This window comes from Micromys minutus (genome assembly GCF_963924665.1).
Source record: "Micromys minutus genome assembly, chromosome: 18".
Taxonomy (NCBI): domain Eukaryota; kingdom Metazoa; phylum Chordata; class Mammalia; order Rodentia; family Muridae; genus Micromys; species Micromys minutus.
This window is the reverse complement of record NC_137953.1, coordinates 1837880-1859932: the sequence shown is the minus strand read 5'-3', so window position 1 is coordinate 1859932 and position 22053 is coordinate 1837880. Positions and strand designations below refer to the sequence as shown.

Below are 22053 nucleotides of genomic sequence, written 5' to 3'. Positions count from 1 at the left end.
AGCTGGTGCCACAGAGGTAAGGCTCCATCCCAAACTTCTCAATGAGGGTACACAGAAGATGTGCGTGCGTGCGTGCGCGTGTGTATGTTCAATACCACTTACTATGAACTCTATTGTGTCTGCCCCAGAGAAAAATATATATTAAAACCCTCCTGATATGACTAGATTTGGCTAGAGCCGTGGTTCTCAACCTTCCTAACCCTTTAATACAGTTCCTCATGTGGACCCCGGTCCACAAAATTCTTTTAGTTGCTACTTCAAAACTGTAATTTTGCTGCTGTCATGAGTCATAGTGTAAGTATCTGTGTTTTCAAATGGTCTGAGGTAAAAGGGTCGTTCAACTCCCAAAGGGGTTATGAACCCCAGGTTGAGAATCCATGAGCCACATGGTTTCAGGAAATAATTATGGTTGGAAGGGACTGTAAGAGTGGGGTCTCAGGACTAGAGAGATGGCTCAGTGATTAAGGGCGCTCACTGCTCTTCCGAAGGATCTGAGTTCCATTCCCAGCACCCACATGGCAGCTCACAACTGTCTGATGCTGTCTTCTGGTGTGCAGATGCACATTTAGACAAAATGCCCGTAGACATTAAAGAAAAGGTTCCCTCATTAGGACTCTTACCCGGCAGCTTTCGGTCGTGTCAAGTTGAGAGTTCAAACTAACCAGCACACCCAGTGTGGCTAGAAAGAGAGGTAGGAGCCAAATTTCAAGGCTGGGGTCTTGCTACATTGAGTTCCTTTATCATGCCTCTGACTGCCTCAGCCCACATCCTATAAGCTAATTATTATATTGGCTCTCCTCGTACAGCATTCCCAGACTACACTGACATCTTCAGCAGGCTCCTGAGAACTCCGATCTGAGCTTCTCTGGGCTCAGCAAGATTATCTACAAATAATGGGCCTACCCAGCTGCCCCTCTTCTTCTGTGCTGGGGCCAGTTCCTATGGCCTGGTGTTCCAGTCATTTCTAGGGACACTCACAGTGAAAACCCTGGGACTTCAATGTAGTCAGACCTGAGCTCCACGCTACACCTGGGTCTGAACTCCAGCGGCCTCTAGGCTGTACCCAGCTGGGTTTTCCTTGGTTTCCCCCCTGCCCTGAAGCCTCATCCTGGGGCTTCCAAATCTAGTTTGCATGACAAGAGAACACGGAATTGTGCTGTTGGTCACCCCCATTTACCACATCCACTGGCTGCACCAAGCTGCCAGAGCCCCACTTAAGCCTCCTTTCTTTGAACAGGAAGTACCTTTGGCTCAGCCTAAAAGCTGTTCCAAACCCTGGAGGACTTTCATCCACAGCTGCCTCTGCTTCTTCTTTTAGGTAAGCACCTCTTTTAGGTAAGAGGGGCCATGTGATGGAAAAAGGCAGCTGTGGAGGAGGCAGGAGAGAAGCCCTTACTAGTAGTTTTTCTTTCTCTAGAGCTTGGCAAACCTTGGATCATGTTTGCTAAGTGGAAGGCTAGATAGATGGAAAACAGCCCTCCGCAAGGAAGACCCAGCAAGAAGCATGGGTTTACTGTGACTATTGATGGGGTGGTAAGACACTGCCTCAGTGACTATGAGAGTTTTAAATCCTCAGTAAGGGAGGGGGGATGGCTCAGCCAGTAAAGAGTGTGCCACTCAAGCATGAGGACCTGAGCTGTACCCCCAGCTCCACGTAAAGAGCTGACACATGCCTGGAATCTCTGTGCTGGGAGACAGGTGGATATCTGAGGCTATTGCCAATAGAGCCTAGTCAGTGAGCTCCAACTTCAGTGAGAAACTGCCTCAAAATTGAGGTGGAGGGTTTGAGAGACGCTTCGGTGGTTAAGAATGCCCATTGCTATCGCAGAAGACCGAGGATCAGTTTCCAGTACCCATTTAGCAACTTGAAACTGTAACTTCAGCTCCCTGGGATCTGGTGCCCTCTTCTGGCTTCTGTGGGCATTGCAAGCACATGGTGTACAGACAGGCACGCAACCAAAACACCCACATACATAAAATAAAAATAAATAAACCTTTTTTTATTTATTTAAGGTAAAGAGCATTTGGAACTCCAGCTCCAGGTGTTCCAACACCCTCTTCTGGCTTCTGAGGATCTATGGGAACCTCTCCAGCACCTGCTTGTTTTGTTTTTTGTTTTTTTTTATTTATTTATGTTACCATGCAGTTTTTGAGTGATCTGAATGTACATGTTCACTGATGTAAACAGACAGACGGTGACTGCAATAACTGTTAGAGACAACCTGGTCCTGTCCCCACATCTGGAAATGGTTCTGGCTGTTGGCTGGGTGCTTTGGTGGCCTCTTTTATTTTATTTTTCCATTTTAATAACGATGGTGTTTTGGGGGGTTTTTTTGTTGTTTTGTTTTGTTTTGTTTTGTTTTTCATAGACCTGGCTATCCTGGGGCTCACTCTGTAGACTAAGTTAGCCTTGAACTCAGCGATCTACCTTACTCTTTCTCCCAAGAGCTGAGATTAAAGGTATGCACCACCTAACATAGATGCTGGGAACTGCACTCTGGTCCTCATGATAGACCAGAAGTGCTTTTAACCACTGAGCCAACCCTCCAGCCTTCAAACCAAAATACATTTAAAAATAAAAGAAAAAAGAAATACATACATATATACATACTTAGATACATACATACATACATACATACATACATACATACATACATGGATACATAGATATATAGATCCATGTGTATACACACACAGATAATAAGAATTTTGGTTTCTTTAAACAAGAAATGTTATGGGAATGTTTTTGTTTTAATCCCAGGTGTGAGATATGGAACTACCTTAGACTGTCCACGGCCGCTGACTGTGATTTGCCTCATGCTCTGACAGGGGCGTGCTTTTGCCAGCTGCAGATAATTTCAGCAAGTGTATGATGTTTGGAATTCAGGAAACCCTTGAGAGGGTATAAAAATGCTAGGGCCCCACGAGGGGTGCAGGGGGCTCAGCAGCAGTGACCCGCGAGGGGTGCAGGGGCGGTGACCCTCGAGGGGTGCAGGGGGCTCAGTAGGCGGGGCCTGCTGCTTCTGGGAGCTGGTTACTCGGTTACTGGCTGCTCGTTGCTAGTTGAAGATATCCTGACTACAAAGATCAAACTTGACCAGAGGAACTCAGCACCCTAATTTGCAGGAAGTAGTCTAACAATGTCAACACCCTATTTCCTTTATAACCTTGTTTCTCTCCTACCTGGTGTTGAGGGTGGAGTACAGTCGTAGAAAAGGGGAACCCATAAAGTAGCCAAAAGTCTGGCAACACACACGTAAACTATATAGTGTATATTATATATACTAGTATATATTATGGTAGAGAGTGACCAAAGAGGACACCCGACATTAACCTCAGGCTTCGCCGTGCCTGTGCATAAGTATAGATACACACAGCAAAAACAAAAACAACTAGGCAGTAACAGTGGCTGTACTAAGGTGCTCGGCTTCTGGGTACTTTATTCTGCCACAATAAATAATTAAGGTGATCTGCTGGGCTGTCGCTCACGTGGTCAGCCCTGCACTCCTTTCTTGCCCCGTCCCCCAGCCCCGGTATACCTTATCTACTCTGTGACTTTGCTCTGATAAGACAAACTGTCTCAAAGCCCAAGTCAGACCCGCAAAGTTGTCCCTTGGCAAGCTTGCCGTCACGGACTTGTCACCAGGAGCAGCAGCTGCCTCTTGGCCCTGATACTGTGCATGCCACCTGCTTCCTAACTTGGGAAACCTGCTGATGGGTCCACTTCTGCCTGAGTCACCTTGGAGTTTGTCACCCACCTCAGCCAAGCCTAAATTTACCCATCAGTCTCCTGGACTGGTCTCGATGTCTGCCCACCTTACTGTGTCCCCACTCGGTTTACATCCCCACCTTTCCCCCAGTCCATCTTCTTGCCTTAATAGCTTTTGGTCACACCCTGAAAATGCAATGTTTGTAATTTAATGATACGTTACCTGTCTGTCTTCACGGCTGTGAGCTTCTCCAGGGCCTGAAATGGGTTTTATTTGTATCTGAACCTCCGAGCTTCTCAGTGTCAGAGAAAGAAAAGGGAGGAAGGACTCAGTAGGAAAGGCTTTCCGTTATCTTAATTATTATCCATTTCCATAAATCACTGTAAGTTACAGTAATTCGAGGTAACTGTAGACCCTCCAGCCAATCCGGTCTTACAGTGTGGTGGGATACTCAGGCAAAGCTGAGTTCAGTGTGACTTGACCAAAGCACAGAATGTTTCAGCGTCTCCAATGGGCTTCCATAGCTCCTGACAGAGCCAAGCCTCAGCTGCCCTTCATGACCCCTTCATGGCTTCAAACCAAGTACTACTTGGGTGATTGATTACTAAGTCCAGCTGCCTCTGGAACAGTTTCTTTGTGCTCCCAGAAAACACTTCCAGAAGATTTCACCTCAGTGATGCTGGTCTCTTCTTAATCACCACTGATTTCTTAGCTCCAGATGACCAGCATCAAGTGTCCCAGTAACCCTGTCTATTCTTGACTCTAAAGCCAGAGCCACATGGCTGAAGCTGCCAAGTTCTGCTGCTTGCTGGATCTAGAACATGCTCCATCTTGTTCTGTTGCATCTTCTTGAGTTTTCTGTTTTTGATGATTTCCTTCACTGCCGAGGGCAGGAGAGGTGGCCACCTGTCACCTGAATTGAGTGAGAGCTACCACCTGGGTCCAGATCCAGGACTTTGAGTGGACCCAACCCAACATCTACCCCATCAACTGACTGCTGGAGTGTGTGAAAGGGGCCAGTCCTAAAGAATCAAAGGAGTCCCAGTGAGGATCCAGTATAGATGGTGTAGCAGAAGCCAGAGGCCTCGAGCCAGACCAGTGACTCACTGCAATGAACATCTGCAAGTGAAGTGGATAAAAGGGCACACACCACAGCTTTCACGGGAAAATTGTCTGTCTGTCTGTCTGTCTGTTTTTTTTTTTTTCTTTGGACGGGGTAAAAGGGTGGAGGGCAGATATGGGGGGATGGGGAGGTGAGTGAGATTGGGATGCATGATGTGAAATTCACAAAGAATCAATAAAAAGTTTTTTTTTTTTTAAAGATAGAAAAGAAATCCCCTAGAACTGACATTACAGACAGTTTCGAGCTACCATGTGGGTGCTGGGAATTGAACCCAGGTCCTCTGTAAGAATAAGAAGTTCTCTTAACCAAGGAGCCATCTCTCCAGAACCAAAATGTGTCTTCTAGGGATGTGTATAGGTGCACAGAAAAGCCACACAAAGATGTGACAGTAAGGGTGACTGTTTACCCTTGCCATAAAATAGAAAAATATATCTGTGAGTGTCTGTAGGTGTTCCTGTTTGTGCAGATGCACGTGCAGCCATGTGTGTATGGAGGTCAGAGGTCAACCTTGTATGTTGTGCAGATCTTCCAGAGCTTCTCATACCACACAGCCCTTTGTCTCGGCCATTAACACATCACAGGTCCCCTGGGGACCATCAACCACAAGGAGGCTAATTGCAGATCTTCACCTCTCTCTCCTCCAAATCCAATCCCCCAGTCTCCTTCCCAGCTCTGGAGCAGGCCACCTGATAAGGCTTCACCTTCCTCTCTGGCCCCATCTCTAACCAGTCACACAAATCTCCACAACCTCCCTCATTATGCTGGCCTTGTGTCTCATATTAATAACTTAACACCAAATAGGAAAGTCCTAGAATAGAAAGAAAAAATAATACTCATGCATGTAGTACACACCCATTCATGCATGTGATGCCCACCCATTCATAGGTGTACTGCACATCCACACATGCAGGCAGACAGTATAACGTAAAATACAAATAATTTTTTCTTTTATTTAAAATAGATTTTTTTCCTACAGTATTTTCTGATTAAGGTTTTCCTCTCCCTTTACTCCTTCAAACTCCTCCCCACCTCTCTCTGCATCTGGATCCACACACTTTCTGTTTCCTGTTAGAAAATAAACACACATCTAAGGAATAATGATAGTAGTGATATAAGAGCAATAAAAAAATGAACAAACTGGAACCCAGCAAGTGAACCAAACAAGATGGTTGTGAGCCACCCTGCCGTCACAGGGAACCAATGTGTTCCTCTGCAAGAGCAGCCGGTGCCTTGCCCTAAATTGTCTCTCCAGCTCCTCTGTTTTTGGAGGAAGGGAGAAAGAGGACTTGAGGACTCTGGGACTCTGGGACTAGAGTAGGCTGTCTGGTCAGCCAGTGAGATCGGATCTGCCTGTTCCCACCTCCCCTACTTACAAATATGAAATACCCTCCAGCTTTTTAATGTGGGCTCTACGAGTCCAGCGCAGAGCCTCGTGCTTGCATGGTGAGCACTGACAGCCATCCCCTCAGGCCCTAAAGCAGTAAATTTGCATAAAAAGAATGTAACCCACACATATAATTATATGACATTGATAAATGCATATGCAAAACTTCTGGGGGAAACACACTGAAGTAAAAACAAAATCATGTTTAGTCCAGCCTGAAGCGCCAGCCCTTTGGAAAGGATCAGATGTGTGCTCCAGGGCTGGAGAGACAGATGTCTGGGAGGGTAAGAGTTCTTGTAGAGGATCTGTGTTCGGTCCCAGCATCCATATGGTACCTCAACCATCTGTAACTCCATTTCTAGGGAATCCAAGGCCTCATGTTGACCTTTTGACTTCATTCAGCACTGGGCGCGCATGTGGTACAAATATGTATACGCAGCTTGAACAGTCGTATAAGTGAAATAAATCTTAAAAATAATTAAAATTAAGATAAAAAATCTCTACCCATTTAGGAAAAAAGCAAAGGTCTGTTAAGGCCACTGTAACCTGCTTGTCAAACCATCTGCTGCCTACAAGGGAATCCCAGCACCACTAAACCCAGTAGCACTCCTAGCCCAGGGCTGGGGATGTTACTCAGTTGGTGGAGCACTTGCCTAGAGTGTACAAAGTCCTGGCCTCCGTCCCCAGTGCCTCACAAAGTGGACTTGGAGGTATATCACCATAATCCAAGCAGAATTTCAAGGTCCTCCTTGACTACACATACTCATAATCCACGCCATGCCTTTGCCCCGTGGAGCTCATGAGGCCCACCTACCATCTGGAACTCCAAACATGAAACACTGAAGAAAAATCTAGATCTGCCCTTAGAGACTCCAAAGGTTCCTTTTAAGCAAGGAAGTTCAAAATCTTTTGGAAGAGATGCCTCCTGCCTCCCTTTCTTTGTTTGGGTATTTGTTATTTTGTTTTGCTCTGCTTTGTTTGGTTGTGAATTTGTGGCCCTGGTTTAGGGTGTTCTAAACCCACCCATGTTGACTAACCCCACCCTGCTCCTCTATACAACCCCAAAAAGCCAGAGTTTGCAAAGAAGCACCTATTCACTCTACCCACCCTGCCCCCCTCCGTCTCCCCTACCTCAGCCTCACCACTGCGCTCAAGCAGCTGCAGAACAATGGATTCTTAGCAGATGATGGAGTCGCCCATCTCAGCAGCCCAGCAACCCCAGCTATGCCCGGCATCCTGCATCTGAGCTCAGCGCTTTACAGGCTTCTGTGACATTTGCAAGCTAGCCTCCCACTTCTCTCAGCATCTGGAGAAGAGGAAGGACAGAAGGCCACTCTTGTCACTAGTGAGCTCATCCTTCTCTGAGAAGAGGAAGAAAGATAACTTTCACCCCCTGAGCAGAGAAGAACCCCCTGATCTGAGATGCAGTCCTGGGGGGCTGTGGGGATGCAGTCCTGGGGGGCTGTGGGGATGCAGTCCCTGGGGCCTGACCTTTCCAGAAAAAGGAAAAGTAGACAGAAGCCTCCCGGAGGAAGGTAATTAACGGAGAGGAGACGTCTTAATGGAAAAAGCACTGCCCACCATCTCCTGAAGCTCGTTATTCCCACATGCCCTCCAGAGTCAAGGCGTTTTTCTGCCAGTCCTCTTGGATCTGAAGCCTCAGGCTTCTGGAAGAGCCCACCCACCTTCAGCATGACACACACTGTAGCCATCTGACACACACTGTAGCCATCTGATATATACTGTAGCCATCTGATATACACTGTAGCCATCTGACACACACTGTAGCCATCTGACATACACTGTAGCCATCTGACACACACTGTAGCCATCTGACATACACTGTAGCCATCTGACATACACTGTAGCCATCTGACATACACTGTAGCCATCTGATATACACTGTAGCCATCTGATATACACTGTAGCCATCTGACATACACTGTAGCCATCTGATATACACTGTAGCCATCTGATATACACTGTAGCCATCTGACACACACTGTAGCCATCTGACACACACTGTAGCCATCTGATATATACTGTAGCCATCTGACATACACTGTAGCCATGGGACTCACCTTCAGCATGACATACACTGTAGCTATCAAGTAGGTTTTTGCCCACTGTTCATCTGTGAGCTGAGAACACACTCTTTCTTTAATCCTCAGGCAAAATGCTCACCCCAGAGAACAGCCATGGCTCATACGCTGGTTGTCCGCCTGGCAAGTGAAGGCACCACAAAGATGCTGCTGGAGCCTCCGTGACTGTGCCGTCGGTGGGAGGGTAATATAACATTATGACAAGGCTTCCAGACACTGCTGTCTGGGCTCAACCCTCTCTCTGCCGCTGCTGGCAGCTGATCCATCAGTTGCTTCTCAGATCCTTTAAGCCTTGGTTCCTTCATATCAAAAGGGAGAGTTGAGGGGAATAACAGTAACTAGGGCTGTTGTGAAAGTCAGCCTTTGCCACCTGAGCCACCTGAGGTCCCTTCCCTTCCATCTGGTGAAAGGGGGGTCATAGTGGTTTGAAAGAATCTGGAGGTGTGGCCTTGGTGGAGAAAGTGTATCACTGGAAGTGGGCTTTGAGGGTTTCAAACGGCCACGCCAGGCCCAGTGTCTCTCTCTTCCTGCTGCCCGTGGATCCCAATGTAGAATTCTCAACTACTTCTCCAACAGCATATCTACCTGTGTAGCCTTGCTCCCTCACCATGACGAAAGTGGACCAACCCTCCGAAACTGTAAGCCAATCCCAATTAATTCTCTTAGAAGAGTTAGTGTGGTCATGTCTCTTCACAGCAAGAGAACACTGACTAAGACCAGGGTCTGACAGTTCTCATAGCAGGTGTCGAAACTGGTACCGCCACCTCCAGGGCCCCTCGGGTCTGCTTCTGCATGGGAGATCCAAGGAAGAATTCTGATTGACCCTGTTTAGATCACACACTCACCTCCAGCCTACTCCTCATGGTGGGCAAATGAGTGCAGTGTACTGATTGGCTGAGCATCTGCTTTTGCACGCCCTCCACCAGACTGTGCAGCATCAAAACCAGTCAGTGCCAGGAAGGAACAGGTACTGAACCTGTCACCAGTGAGGATGAAACACGCTGACCATGGCATCAGATGCCCAGGCAACACCTAAGAGACTGGATCCAGCCTTCAGACAAATGGATATGCAAGCGCACCCTAGCTTGCTTAGATACCCAAACCCTAAGTTCCTTTGTATTCCACACTGCATGAGTTCAATAAAACCAGTAAGGCTTTCCAGAAGCACCATAGGTTCAGTGTTAAGTGTTATGTCCAGGAGTACAAAGCTGATAACAAAGTGCCAGACTAAGGCAATGCCAGAGCAGTTAGAGCGCTTCCTACATAAACATGAGGACCAAAGTTCAGATCCCCAGATCCCAGTAAAGTCTGCAAGGGCATTGTGTCCCACCTGCCACTTCAGCCAGGAAGTTGGAGGCCTGGCTGTGACTTGAGACCCTATCTCTGTGAATGAAATAAGAGGACTATTGAGAATAACCCCGAGGTAGTGCATGGGGGGGGGGGCTGATTGGAGAGATGGCTCAGCGGTTAAGAGCACTGACTGCTCTTCCAGAGGTCCTGAGTTCAATTCCCAGCAACCACATACATAGTGACCATCTGTAATGGGATCCAATGCCCTCTTCTGGTATGTCTGAAGATAGCTACTTATATACATAAAGAAAAATAAATAAATCTTAAAAACAAAAAGGAGGAGTCCCCAGCATAATCCCCAGCAGTAAGCTGTGCCTCTGAACCCATCCATGTGACCACACATCCACACACATATGTCCCACACACATGCAAACATGCATGCACACATGCATGGATAACATACATGCACATACACATGAAAATGGCAACACACACACATCTATATCATTTCATTGCACCATCCAACCCCAGTGGACCTTCTCAATCCCCACACACAACTAACTGCACCACCACCTTCCCCTCTTCCCTCCGCCATCCCCAGGGCAAAAGTTATGCCAGCCCCCCCCCCCCTCCAGACAGCGCAAAGTCATAGCTGTTATTTCCAGTCTCCTAGTCAACGTGACTCAGCAAGGCTGCAGCCCTGTGATGCTCTGAGCTGCAGGACTGACCTGGAAGGTCATGTTTCCCCTTCCCTCACAAGCACATTCTTCTCATACCTCCGAGAAGCAAGGACTCTGAGAGCCCCGCTTTCTGATCTGCAGATGGCTGTTAGGAGAAAATCACTTTTGGGGAACCACAGCCTAGCATAAGCATTAGCTAGTAAACCAAGCCGGTGTGGAATGAGCCTAGGCAGACTTCCATACACTAGGACACGCTTCCTCAGCACCCATGCCCGGCACTGCTCACCATGCATCTGCAGCTGACCCCCGACATCCCCTTCTCTCTGAAGGGGGACCGCTCAACCCTCCAAGGCTTCACCTGATATTAGACTCCACTCCTTCCCAGGCTGAAACACCTCAAATGTTTCTCTTCCAGCCTTGATCTCTCACCCTGACCCTTCCCTTGCCTACACAGCAAAGTCTTACCCAAACCTTTGTTTTATGTTTAAATACATTTTAGTTACATTTATTTGTTTACTTGGGGTGGGGTCATGCACATATGGAGGTCAGAGGACAACCTTCAAGGACTGGTGCCTTCCTCCCACCATGAGAGTTCGGGAGATGGAACTCGGTTAGTCAGTGTGGGCAATGGACACTTTACCCATGGGCCATCTCACCAGCTCTTACCACCCCCCCCCCCGTGACCTACATAGCAAGGTCAGCCAGCGTCACATGACCTTATCTCAAAAAAACAAAAATAAATAAATAAAATACAGTTGATAGCCCATAGACCTTGACCCTCTCGGGCTACCATCCTTCCCTATAATCTGGCTAATGACAGCCTGTCTGGTTTCCTGCAAATGTCATCACTGACGTCATCAGTGACCTCCTTGTTTTCAGATCTTCTGTTGTTGTTCTGAGCCCGGATCTGATGCAGCCCAGGTTTAGCCTCCATCTAACTACAAGGCCACCACTGGCACTGCACCACCATACCTGGTTCACTATGAGGTACTCTGAATGTAATCCATGGCTCTGTACAGGTGAGGCAAGAACTCTACCCACTGAGCCACACTGCCGCCTCGTAAGTACACTTGACCGTGAGGACCACCCCCCTCTTCCCAGAAACTGCCTCAGCCCCAGTCACTGTTCACAGGTCTCCCTTCCTCTTCTCTGACCACACCCTCTTAAGTTTAAGTCTTCCTTTCCAGCTCTTCTCTACTGATGGCCTCTGGCTTTCTCTCTGTGACCCTTTTCCTTCTGACTTTGACCCTCCGTAGACAATCTCATCCACTCACTGTTCCCTCTGTCATCCAGCCACAGTACTACAGATCACAGCTTCTGCGAAAGTACTAGTACATCCTACCCAAAGCTTGGACCTCTGCCTGGGACCCACACACACCACTTGCCCAGCCTTCAAAGTAGATCCTTTGTGAAAAGTCCTTTCATATGTACGCTCCCCATGGGTGGACTCTTCCATGCACACATGGTCATATACACTGTTCCTGCCACCACAGGCTCCATGTAACAGGAAAGATGACCAAGACTAATGCCAACAACTGCCTCTCTGCCGGTGTCCTGAGCTACAATGATTGTCTTGTGACGACAGTGCCCTCTTGAGGAATGTCTTCCAAAGGCACGGCTGCCCTCGGTGGCTGGGCAGCCTCCCAGCCTGGCCTTCAGCTCACAGACCGTGCCTTGTCATGCATCCACGATGAGATGCGTCCCTTTCCTGGATCTGGGAGGTTTGAGGTCATTGAGGAAGGAAAGCTATGTGACTTCCAAGGCTTCACTAACTTCTGCTGGGTTCCTGGGACCCCGACACTCAGACAGCAGCAGTGCCCTCGGGCTGGTGTTCTGTGAGGAAGCCTAACCAGGCAGGCAAAGCCTGCAGAAAATGCCAGTGAGGAGAGACGGGGCAATTCAGGCCACTCTGGGGCAACCCAAGCTATTTAAGGAAACTGAAGAGACCATCTAAGTCAGAAAAGTCCAACTGAGTCCTTTTCAAACTCCTGCCCCACAGAGAGCATGAAAGACAATAAAATGATTATTGTTTTAAAGTATTAATATATGTGGGTGGGTGTCTGTGTGCACTGGTACATATAAAGGCCAGGGGTCAGCCTAAGGTATTATTCCTCCATGACTTCTTAGCCGGTTTTTAAGGACAGTCTCTTACTGGGAACTGGGGAATCACCAGTTGGCTAGACTGTGTGACTATCAGGCCTCACCTGCTAGTCTCTGTCTCTCCAGCACAAAGAGCATGCACACACATCACAGAGACCATCACCAGCACACACATCACAGTGACCATCAGCAGCACACACACACATCACAGTGACCATCACCAGGACACACACGACAGTGACCATCACCAGCACACACACATCACAGTGACCATCACCAGCACACACACATCACAGTGACCATCACCAGCACACACATCACAGTGACCATCACCAGCACACACACATCACAGTGACCATCACCAGCACACACACACATCACAGTGACCATCACCAGCACACACACGACAGTGACCATCACCAGCACACACACATCACAGTGACCATCACCAGCACACACACGACAGTGACCATCACCAGCACACACACATCACAGTGACCATCACCAGCACACACACATTGGTGCAGCTACTCCACTATATATATAGAAATTGCTATAAATTATCTGCATCAAACCGTCATGTGGTTCAGATATACCACTCCTGGGCATCTGCCCAAAAGGCTGAAAATCCCTAGATCCCTGCTAAGCAATGCTTCCTGCTTCTCTGTTTGCAGTGTGGGAACCATTAAATGTCCTTCGAAAGATGAGGAACAGTGGAAATGTGGTAATTCACACTATGGAATACCATTCCTCAGTAAAGGAAAACATTGTGAAATTTGCAGGCAAATGGATGGAACTAGAAAAGACCATGCCGAGTAAGTACGCAGACCTAGAATGACAAGTGTTCTCTCTTTCATCTGCAGCTCCTGGCTCCGAACACCCAGATGCAATCACATAACATGGAGTAACCACAGAAACCAGGAAAGCATAAAGGAGACTGTCCTGGCTGGCTGTGTGTCAACTTGACATAAGCTGGAGTTATCACAGAAAGGAGCCTCAGTTGAGGAAATGCCTCCATGAGATTCAGCTGTAAGGCGTTTTCTCAACTAGTGATCAAGGGGGGAGGTCTCAGCCCATTGTGGTTGGAGCCATCCCTGGTCCAGCCCATTGTGGGTGGAGCCATCCCTGGCCCAGCCCATTGTGGGTGGTGCCATCCCTGGGCTGGTAGACCTGGTTCTATAAGAAAGCAGGCTGAGCAAGCCAGGGGAAGCAAGTCAGTAAGTAACATCCCTCCATGGCCCCTGCATCAGCTCCTGCTTCCTGACCTCCTTGAGTTCCAGTCCTGACTTACACTTCCTCTGATGATGAACAGCAATGTGGAAGTGTAAGCTGAATAAACCCTTTCCTCCCCAACTTGCTTCTTGGTCATGGTGTTTGTGCAGGAAGAGAAACCCTGACTGAGACAGGGCCGTAGTGTTGGGGAAGCTTGAGGTGGAAACAACAGGAACAGCGACCCCCCCCCACCCTGGTGTCTCCCTCCAGCACATCATAGCCTACAGCAAGCCTCAGAGGGTAGATCACAGAGCGAGCAGCACAGTTCCAACAATGAAGATGACAGGGACAAGTGTGAGTCCATAGTCAAACTGAACAAAGGGATGGAGGGAGGGAAGGAGAAAAAGGAGGGAGGGAAGAAAGAATTTATCTGAACTCACAGTTTAAGGATATCATTCATTGGACAAATCCAGAGACTTGTCTCTTAGGTAGTTACAGATTCTGTAGAGCTGATGACTGAGGCTAACCATTGGAGATCCCAAGAGCCAGTCACAGGAAGGCCCTGCAGCATTGTCACACAAAGAGATGGTTCAGTGGTTAAAAAAAAAAATTAACAGAGGCTGGTGAGGTGGATAAAGGTGCTCACAGCACAAGCCTGATGATCTGAATTTGATTCCTAGAACTCACTTTAAACAGCTGGATTTAGCTGCACACACCTGTAACCCCAGTATTCCGATAGCAAAATGGGCAATGGAGACAGGACAGCACCTGGAAGCTGCCAGGCAGCTAGGCTGGAATATCCAGGGCAGTAGAAACCAAAAACGGCCCTGCCTCAATGGAAGGAGAAAAGCATCTCCCAAAAATTGTCCTCAGACAGGTCTTGGCTTTACCCACACGTGTGTGAGTTCTACGATCACCAGTTCTAGGCCAGCCTAGGCTACAGAACCAAATTCTCTCAAAAAAAAAAAAAAAAAAATCAAAAGAAGCTCTTTCTCATGAATAATATCCACCCCCTCATAAAATATATGTGTGTGTAAAATGAATTTATAATTCTGGCTAGCCCATATAAAAGACAAGCAATCCAGGTATTTTATTTACAAACTGTAAGAGATTGGGCAGGTTTGGAACTATTCTAACTTGTTTGGCAGCCGTGATACCGCTTGTTACTTTCTGTTTATCCTGGTCATGTGCTCAAGCTTCATCTCCTCTCACGGCGGCCTCCTCCACCTCCTTGCCTTTTCTTCTCCTCTCCCTCTCCCTCTGCATCCCCCTCCTCCCTCCCCCTCCCTCTCCTCCAACTTTTATAGCTCATTTACATAGCCCCTCCTTCCTTGGCCTTTGGAGATTTGGTGGGAGTTCTCTCTGTACACGTGCTATTTTGACAGGTACAGTCTGTGATGAGTGAGGTTTCCTGTCTTCCTCTGCCACTGTTGTGATTTTTCTCACGTGCCAACCTCAATACCACTGCTTGATTCCTCTTCACTCTGCTGCACCTGAGAAAGGCTTCCCTGTTCAACTGTCCAGTGATCTATGGGCAGGACCTCCGGAGGACCGAGTGGGGGACCGAGCGGGGGACCTCCGGAGGACCGAGCGGGGGACCTCCGGAGGACCGAGTGGGAGAGTGCTTGCTTCGAGCCAAAGGCGGTAAGAAGAAAACTTCCAGTTGCAGCAATCAGATCGTCAGTACTAAGGATTGAGTGAGTCAGAGCTGGAGGCCCGAAAGCAGGCTCTGGGCTGGTGGAGGCCCAACAGCAGCGTTCTGTGATCCAAGTGGAAAGAGTGTGTCACAGGGGCGAGTAGGTGAGGCCAGTTGTCAGGACTGTCAGGTAGCTGTGACTATAAGCAGTCCACCCCTGGGGATGGAAAATAAATTCACATGGCTGCTCCCTGCTTGGGCTGCCTTTCCCATGCCACCCCCTGGCAAGCTGGTACATCTGGGCAAGTGACAGAGCCGTGATTATTTGAGGAGAACCTGATTGCTAGCAAAAATAATAATCATTTTAAGTGTCGCTGGGTGACTGTCATTTCACACGAACCGGTCAGGCCTCACTCTCTTCTGTGCTCACTAATTAGGATAGAATGTTCTGAGGTCACTATTTTTTCATCGCTGAGGTTAGAATTCAGGGCCTTATACATGATGGGAAAGTGTTTTACCAGCCACAGAAGAATGTGTTTATAATTAAAGGATACGTCTCTGTAGATAAAGCCACGCACAGCAAACATGACAGAGCTGGGATCCCCGAAACCCATGTTTCCGAAAAATGTTAGGCAAAATGACTGCCTATAAACCCAACATGTAGGAGGCAGAGACAGGGGCTCCCAGGGCAAGCTGGCTGACTAGACTAGTCAAATCGGTGAGCTGTGGGTTATCAAGAGGACCTGCATCGATCAATAAAGTGAAGAATAATTGAGGAAGACAACCAGTGTCATCTTCACTACATGTGTGTCATGCACACGCATGTACCCATCCACATTCAGACACGCTTACTCAGATCACATACATAACACTTGCAAAATAAAATGTTAAAAGAATTTCAATCCAGCCAACTTAGACTCATTTGTTGTAGAAAACTTGGAAGCCCATGTAAACATTCGAAAGAAAATTATAATTGCTTATAATACTACAGTCCATAGATGGTGTAACACTTAACACACTGTAGTGTGGCACAGCTCTAGGCTCTTCATCCATGCTATTAAACAAACATTTGTCTCCATTTTTTTCTGAGCCAGTGTCTCCTGTAGTCCAGGTTAGCCTCACACACCTATAGTCCCAGCATTCAAGAGGTTGAGCCAAGAGGAACAGGTCCAACCTGAGCTACACAAGAACTAAATACATAAAGGCCCGATGCATAAGAGCGTGTGTCTGCATAAGGACCTGAGATAGAAGCCAAGTGGCTCACAGGGAATGCTCGGTGCTGGGGTCACCACATGGTGGCTCACAACTGTCTACAACTCCAGTCCCAGAGGGTCTAATGCCTTTTCCTGGCATGCCTGGGCACCAGGTATGTGGTACACAGACATACATGCAGACAAAATACCCATACACGGTAAATAAATGATTTTATAAGAATTAAAAAGCCAGGTGTAGCTGTGCAGATGCACACATGAGCATACACATACGAGTGTGCAAACACACACACACACACACACACATTATACTTTCTTTGCCATCTGCTAAGTACCCTCCATACTGCCAACAAGGAGAAAAGAAACTCCTGGCCATTGTCTTCAGTCTCCCATCTTCCACAGTTCAGTAGAAAAGCGAGTCTGCTATGCATGTGGCTGGACTTTGATGGCCCTGCCTGTCTGGGGTTCCTGAGCTACAAGAGGCTGTTTGTCCTAAGGCCCAGAGTTATTGAGGGGACAGCAGAATTTCTCAGCCCTTTATCATATTCCACCCACCCCAGCACAGACCATCAATGCAGCACCTCATCCTGCCCACCACATACCCCAGAGCTTCCGTTACGTTGACTTACTGGCACACATTAAACGACATAGTACCAGAAGTGGAAGGCAATTTTCTGTTTCCTACGTGTGACCCACAGTAGTCCTGGCCCACACGGGGTAGGAGCTGTTCACCTGCTGTCTAATTGGAAACCTCCCGCAGTGGGAAGTTGCTGACAGCTGATGCTCCCTCCAGCCCTTCTGTTGCTGTCCTGTTGGCCTGGGTGCGATTGTGTCTCCTGTACTGCATCTGGGGGGGGGGGGTCCCTGCAAGTGTCAGACAGGGAAGTGAAGCCTCGAAGAAAAATAAACACCTGGTTCAGCTGGGCGGTGGAGGCAGCCCACACCTTTAATCCCAGTACTTGGGAGGCAGAGGCAAGTGGGTCTCTGAGTTCAAGACCAACCTGGTCTACAGATATACTTCTAAGACAACCAGGGCTACACCCTGGCTTGGAAAACAATACCCACAAATGGAAGGAAGGAAGGAAGGAAAGAAAGAAAGAAGGAAGGAAGGAAGGAAGGGGGAGGGGATGGGAGGGAAGGGAAGGAGGGTAAAAGGAAAAGGAAAAAAAAAAAAAGGTTGACTTTGTCAACCTGAATGAGACTTTAAGGAGTCTGATGCCAGGCAGTTTATTGTCAGCATACTTAAAACACAGTGCAATTTGGGAAGAGGTTTCCAGGCAGCAACCTTTCCAATCCTGGTGCACAATAAAGCTGAAGGCATGAAAACTCATTTACAGTTGGAGAGATGGCTCAGTGGTTAGAGCACTGACTGCTCTTCCAGAGGTCCTGAGTTCAATTCCCAGCAACCACCTGGTGGCTCACAACCATCTGTAATGGGATCTGATGCCCTCTTCTGGTGTGTCTGCAGACAGCTATGGTGTACTCATATACATAAAATAAATAAATCTTTAAAAAGACGGAGAAGGACCATAGAATCTAATGTGGTCTTATAAAGGCCAGCAGACTATAAAATACATGTGATATCTCCCCTAAGGATGGGTAACAGTCCAGGGAGAGAAAAGTCTGAGTTAATCATTCTGGGGGCTTAGAGTGAGGTCTGCCTCTAAAGCAAAAGGCAGGTGAGGCCTGGTTCTACAGATACCAAAAAGGTCACCAGGTTGTTAACAAGATCCATGCCCAGCCTTCTGGGCAGGAAAACAGGTCTTTTATCTCCTCCGTGGAGAGAGGCCCCTGTGTATTTAACATTCTTGGTTGCCCTAGTGATCTGTGGGAGCAAGGACCTTTGTGTCCCACAACAGCCTACCACACCCTATCCAGTATTCAAAACAACTCTGTTATGGTTTGGATCCAGGTCCACCAAAGGCCCCTCATCTGTGGCACTGCCAGGAGACAGTGGACATTTAAGAGGCAGGCCCAGTGGGGAAAAGTTACGTGTCCTTGAAGGATTCTGGCTCCCCCTCTCTGGTTTGCCATGTATTGCTGTCCCCCACAGGGACAAGGGTGGCAGGCAATTGGCCTTGAGCTGAAACCACCAAATCCTTGAGCCAAAGCAAAGCCTTCCTCCCTTTTGAGTTGATAGGGAGGCTCAGCTGACTCGAACAGCCTTGGATGCAATCTCCACTTCCCTCCAACACTTCCACGTTTGGCTCAAAGGGGTCTCAGCCTCTCTGATAGGCCACATGTGGAATAAAGTTCATGGGAATCATAGAGATGGGTGAAGAAATCGAGTCTCAGACAGAGAAGCTGAGTGTGAGCCCAGAAGCAAAAGCCGAAGTTCCACAAACAGACCTTGCTGCACTGAGAAGCGGGCAAGAGGGCAGCAGATGAACTCAGGTATTGAGTCTGCAGAGGCCAGAAGAGGTACTCGGATCGCCTGGAACTGAGTCGTGAGCCACGTGTGATGCTGGGGATGGTCCTGGGTCCCCTGAAAGAGCTGCCTATGCCCTTGGAGGCTCAGTCTCCCCCTCTAGGCCCCGGTTTCCTTTGTTAAACTATGGGACAAAACAAACCTTTCCTCCCTTAAATTGTCCCTTTACAAGCCATTCATTTGATTTCATGTGTATGAATGTCCGCTTACACGTGTGTCTGTGTCCTGTGTGCGTGCAGCACCCAAGAGGGCCAGAAGAGGATCCTGATCCTCTACAACTGGAGTTTCAGATGTTGGTAAACCTCTGTGTGGGTGGTGGGAATCGAACCCATGTCGAGCCATCATCTCTCCGGCCCCACAGTTCAATTCTTGTCAGGTATTTGGTCACAGAGACGACTATACACTGGCCGAGACTGGCTCCACAAACTGTTATCCAGGTCATCGCTGGCTTTGCTATGACAGCCACAGTAATGAGAGAGAAGGGGAGAAAGAAACACAGAATTTTGAGCAACAATAATAACTGTTTACCTTGTTTCTCACAGACACAATCTCAAAGCCACCGCCACACCTAGGAATTAATCACTCGGTCCACACTTCACAGAAGGAGGAAGGGTGGCTCCTCTATCACCGGAGGCTGCATAGTTAGAGGCTGAGAACACAGACAGCAGTTTGATGCTCAGCCCAAGATGGAATCTACAGACCGTGTTTCCTCGGCCCCAGACATCATTACCTCTCCTGACCATTCTGCATAGTGAAAGAGAATAATCCAGGGGCTGGAGAGATGCCTACACAGTTCAGATCACTGCTCTCAGAGGATCGACTTCCATTCCCAATACCAACTCTGGGGAGCTTACAACTCCCTTCAGAGGAGCCAACATCCTCTTCTGGTCTCTGCAGGTGCCTGCACTTACACACATGTGTGTATGCACACACACACACACACAAACTTAAAATTAATGTCAAAAATAATTTTTAAAGGGGTTGTTTCTTGCTCTTGCAGAGGATACTGTTTAGTTCCCAGATTTGTGAGCCCTAGAACAATCCATATCTAAGCTTGAAGAATCACTGACCTCCCTCTCAAAGGTGGTCTTGCAAAACAGAAGGGGACTAGACTTACTGTTCCTTAAAGATGGAGGGCTATGTGCTGCCTTAAAAAAAATGTTGCTTTTACGTAGATCATTCAGGGGTGATTAAAGATTCTATGAGTAAGCTGAGAGAAAGACTAGACAGAGAGAGAGAGAGAAAGACAGACATAGAGAGAGAGAGAGAGAGAAAGAGAGAGAGAGAGAGAGACGGAGAACAACAAGGATGGTTTGAGGGATGGTTTAGCAGATCCCCATGGCTGACCACTTTAATCTCCTCATTAGTGGGGCCTCTTTTAATTTTGCTTTTGCTTCTTACATTTGGACCATGCATCCTTATTAAGTTAGTAGCTTCTGTTAGAGAAAGAGTGAGCACTGTGCAAATTTTGATGTTACACCAACAATATCATGCTTTAGGAGGACAGGAAAATCAGTATTATAAAGATACTGAGATCTAGTTCTATGATTAGAACTAGACACTGGAAGAAGTGGGGAATGAAAGACCAGGATAAATCCTGACCCCCTAACAGGTAAAGTAGAAGACCCCTAGCAGGTAGAGCAGGGCCAACAATGTAGGCTAGCCGGTTCAGTGACTCTGATTCAGGAACTGACTGACCATAAAACCATAAAACACCTTATAAACAATCTTGAGAAACCGGGTGTTTCCCTTATGATTCTTTGCTGGTATTTTTGGCATTTTCCAATGACTTACTCCCTCCCCCCCCCCTTGGGTTGTGGTTTTTTTTTTTTTTTTTTTTCTTTTAAAAACTCCTTCTCCCAGCCACTCGGGGTCACACTCCTCTACCCCTGTGTGGGATATGAGTCTCGACCCCAGTGCACTGGTTCATCAATAAACCTCATGTAATTGCAGCAAGGACGGTCTCTCATGAGTTCTTGGGAGGGGGACGGGTTGTGTTATCCTGAGACTTGAGTGAGGGTCTCCCCTCTGCGGGGGTCTTTCAGCTCACGACCATCTGTAATGGGATCTGATGCCCTCTTCTGGTGTGTCTGAAGACAGCTACAGTGCACTCATATACATTAAAATAAATATTTTTTTAAAGTGACAACTCTCTTACAGGGGCAGGTCCGCCGTGCCTGACACATGTCAGGAGTCACTTTCTGTATCACCAGAGAACCACTGGCCCTACTGAAACTAACAAAGTTGTCTTACCAAAGGCTTCCTGCCAGATCTCAGCGTGACTAGCAGCATTACTGTGGAATGCTGCTGCTGAAACTCCATGGCACACGTTAGGAATAAAAGGGAAAGTGCAAAGTGCTAAACTGTGCTTTTATTATGAAGAATTTTCTATGGGATCTGGAATCGTGAAGTCAGTCTCTAGGGAGGTCTTCCCACAGTCAGGTGTTGGGGCGGCTGGGGCAGGCATCTTGCCCTGCTAGGATTTAAATATTCCAGAGCCTTCACCTCCCTCTGCTTTGATTTTGTGTACAACTGGAGAAAAACGAACGTTAAGGCCATGCTTCAAACCCCATCCAAAGCATCTGGTCTTTTATTGGGCGCCATCGCCCTGGCTCCGGGTGCTCCTGGAAGGTCCCTGTAAATCTGGCGCGAAGTAGTGAACACATCTTATCCCCAGCCCTGGGATGTGGGAGAGGGAAAGCCCAGCCATGGAGGGCTTTCTTCAAAGGACAATAGATTTGTGTGGCTTTCCCTACCCTCGGAACAGAGTTAGCCTGCCATCTAATGGCAAACCGCAGCAAGTGCCTGAACTTCTCCAGCACTCTCACGCCTTCATCTGTTTCCGGTCCAGGCTGGACTTCGACCTTTTTTCCTGTTATGGCCACTGTGGCTCCCGAGCGAGCCTGGCATTCTCTTCCTTCTTCCGCGTGCCAGGCCAGGGCCGTGTGCTTCAGTACGAAGATCCGATTCAAGCTCGCCGCGTACGGGAGAGATGTCCTGAAACACTTTCCCTTCTCTCCAGTGGGACCACCAAGCTCTTCTAATACAGCCTGCAGCCGCCCTCTTCCTAACCCAGGGATGCTCCCCGCTGCACCCGGCCCATGGGTAGCGGAACAGCGACCACGTGTGATTCACAGATGACTGCACACGACAGTAGACGTGGGGACACGAGAGCAC

The 22053-nt window shown here is 48.0% G+C and overlaps 1 protein-coding gene across 1 annotated transcript in view; it reads left to right on the top strand.

The window, feature by feature from the left end:
• TGFA (transforming growth factor alpha) overlaps positions 1 to 15298 on the top strand; it is a gene marked incomplete at both ends in the record, with an annotated part of 145693 nt that extends 130395 nt beyond the window's left edge. Inside the window, 2 exons of the mRNA XM_080932119.1 lie at positions 13064 to 13204; positions 15126 to 15298. Of these exons, the coding sequence (XP_080788245.1) occupies positions 13064 to 13204; positions 15126 to 15298 (314 nt within the window). The remainder of the gene's footprint in view (positions 1 to 13063; positions 13205 to 15125) is intronic.
• Between the last annotated feature and the right edge of the window lie 6755 nt (positions 15299 to 22053).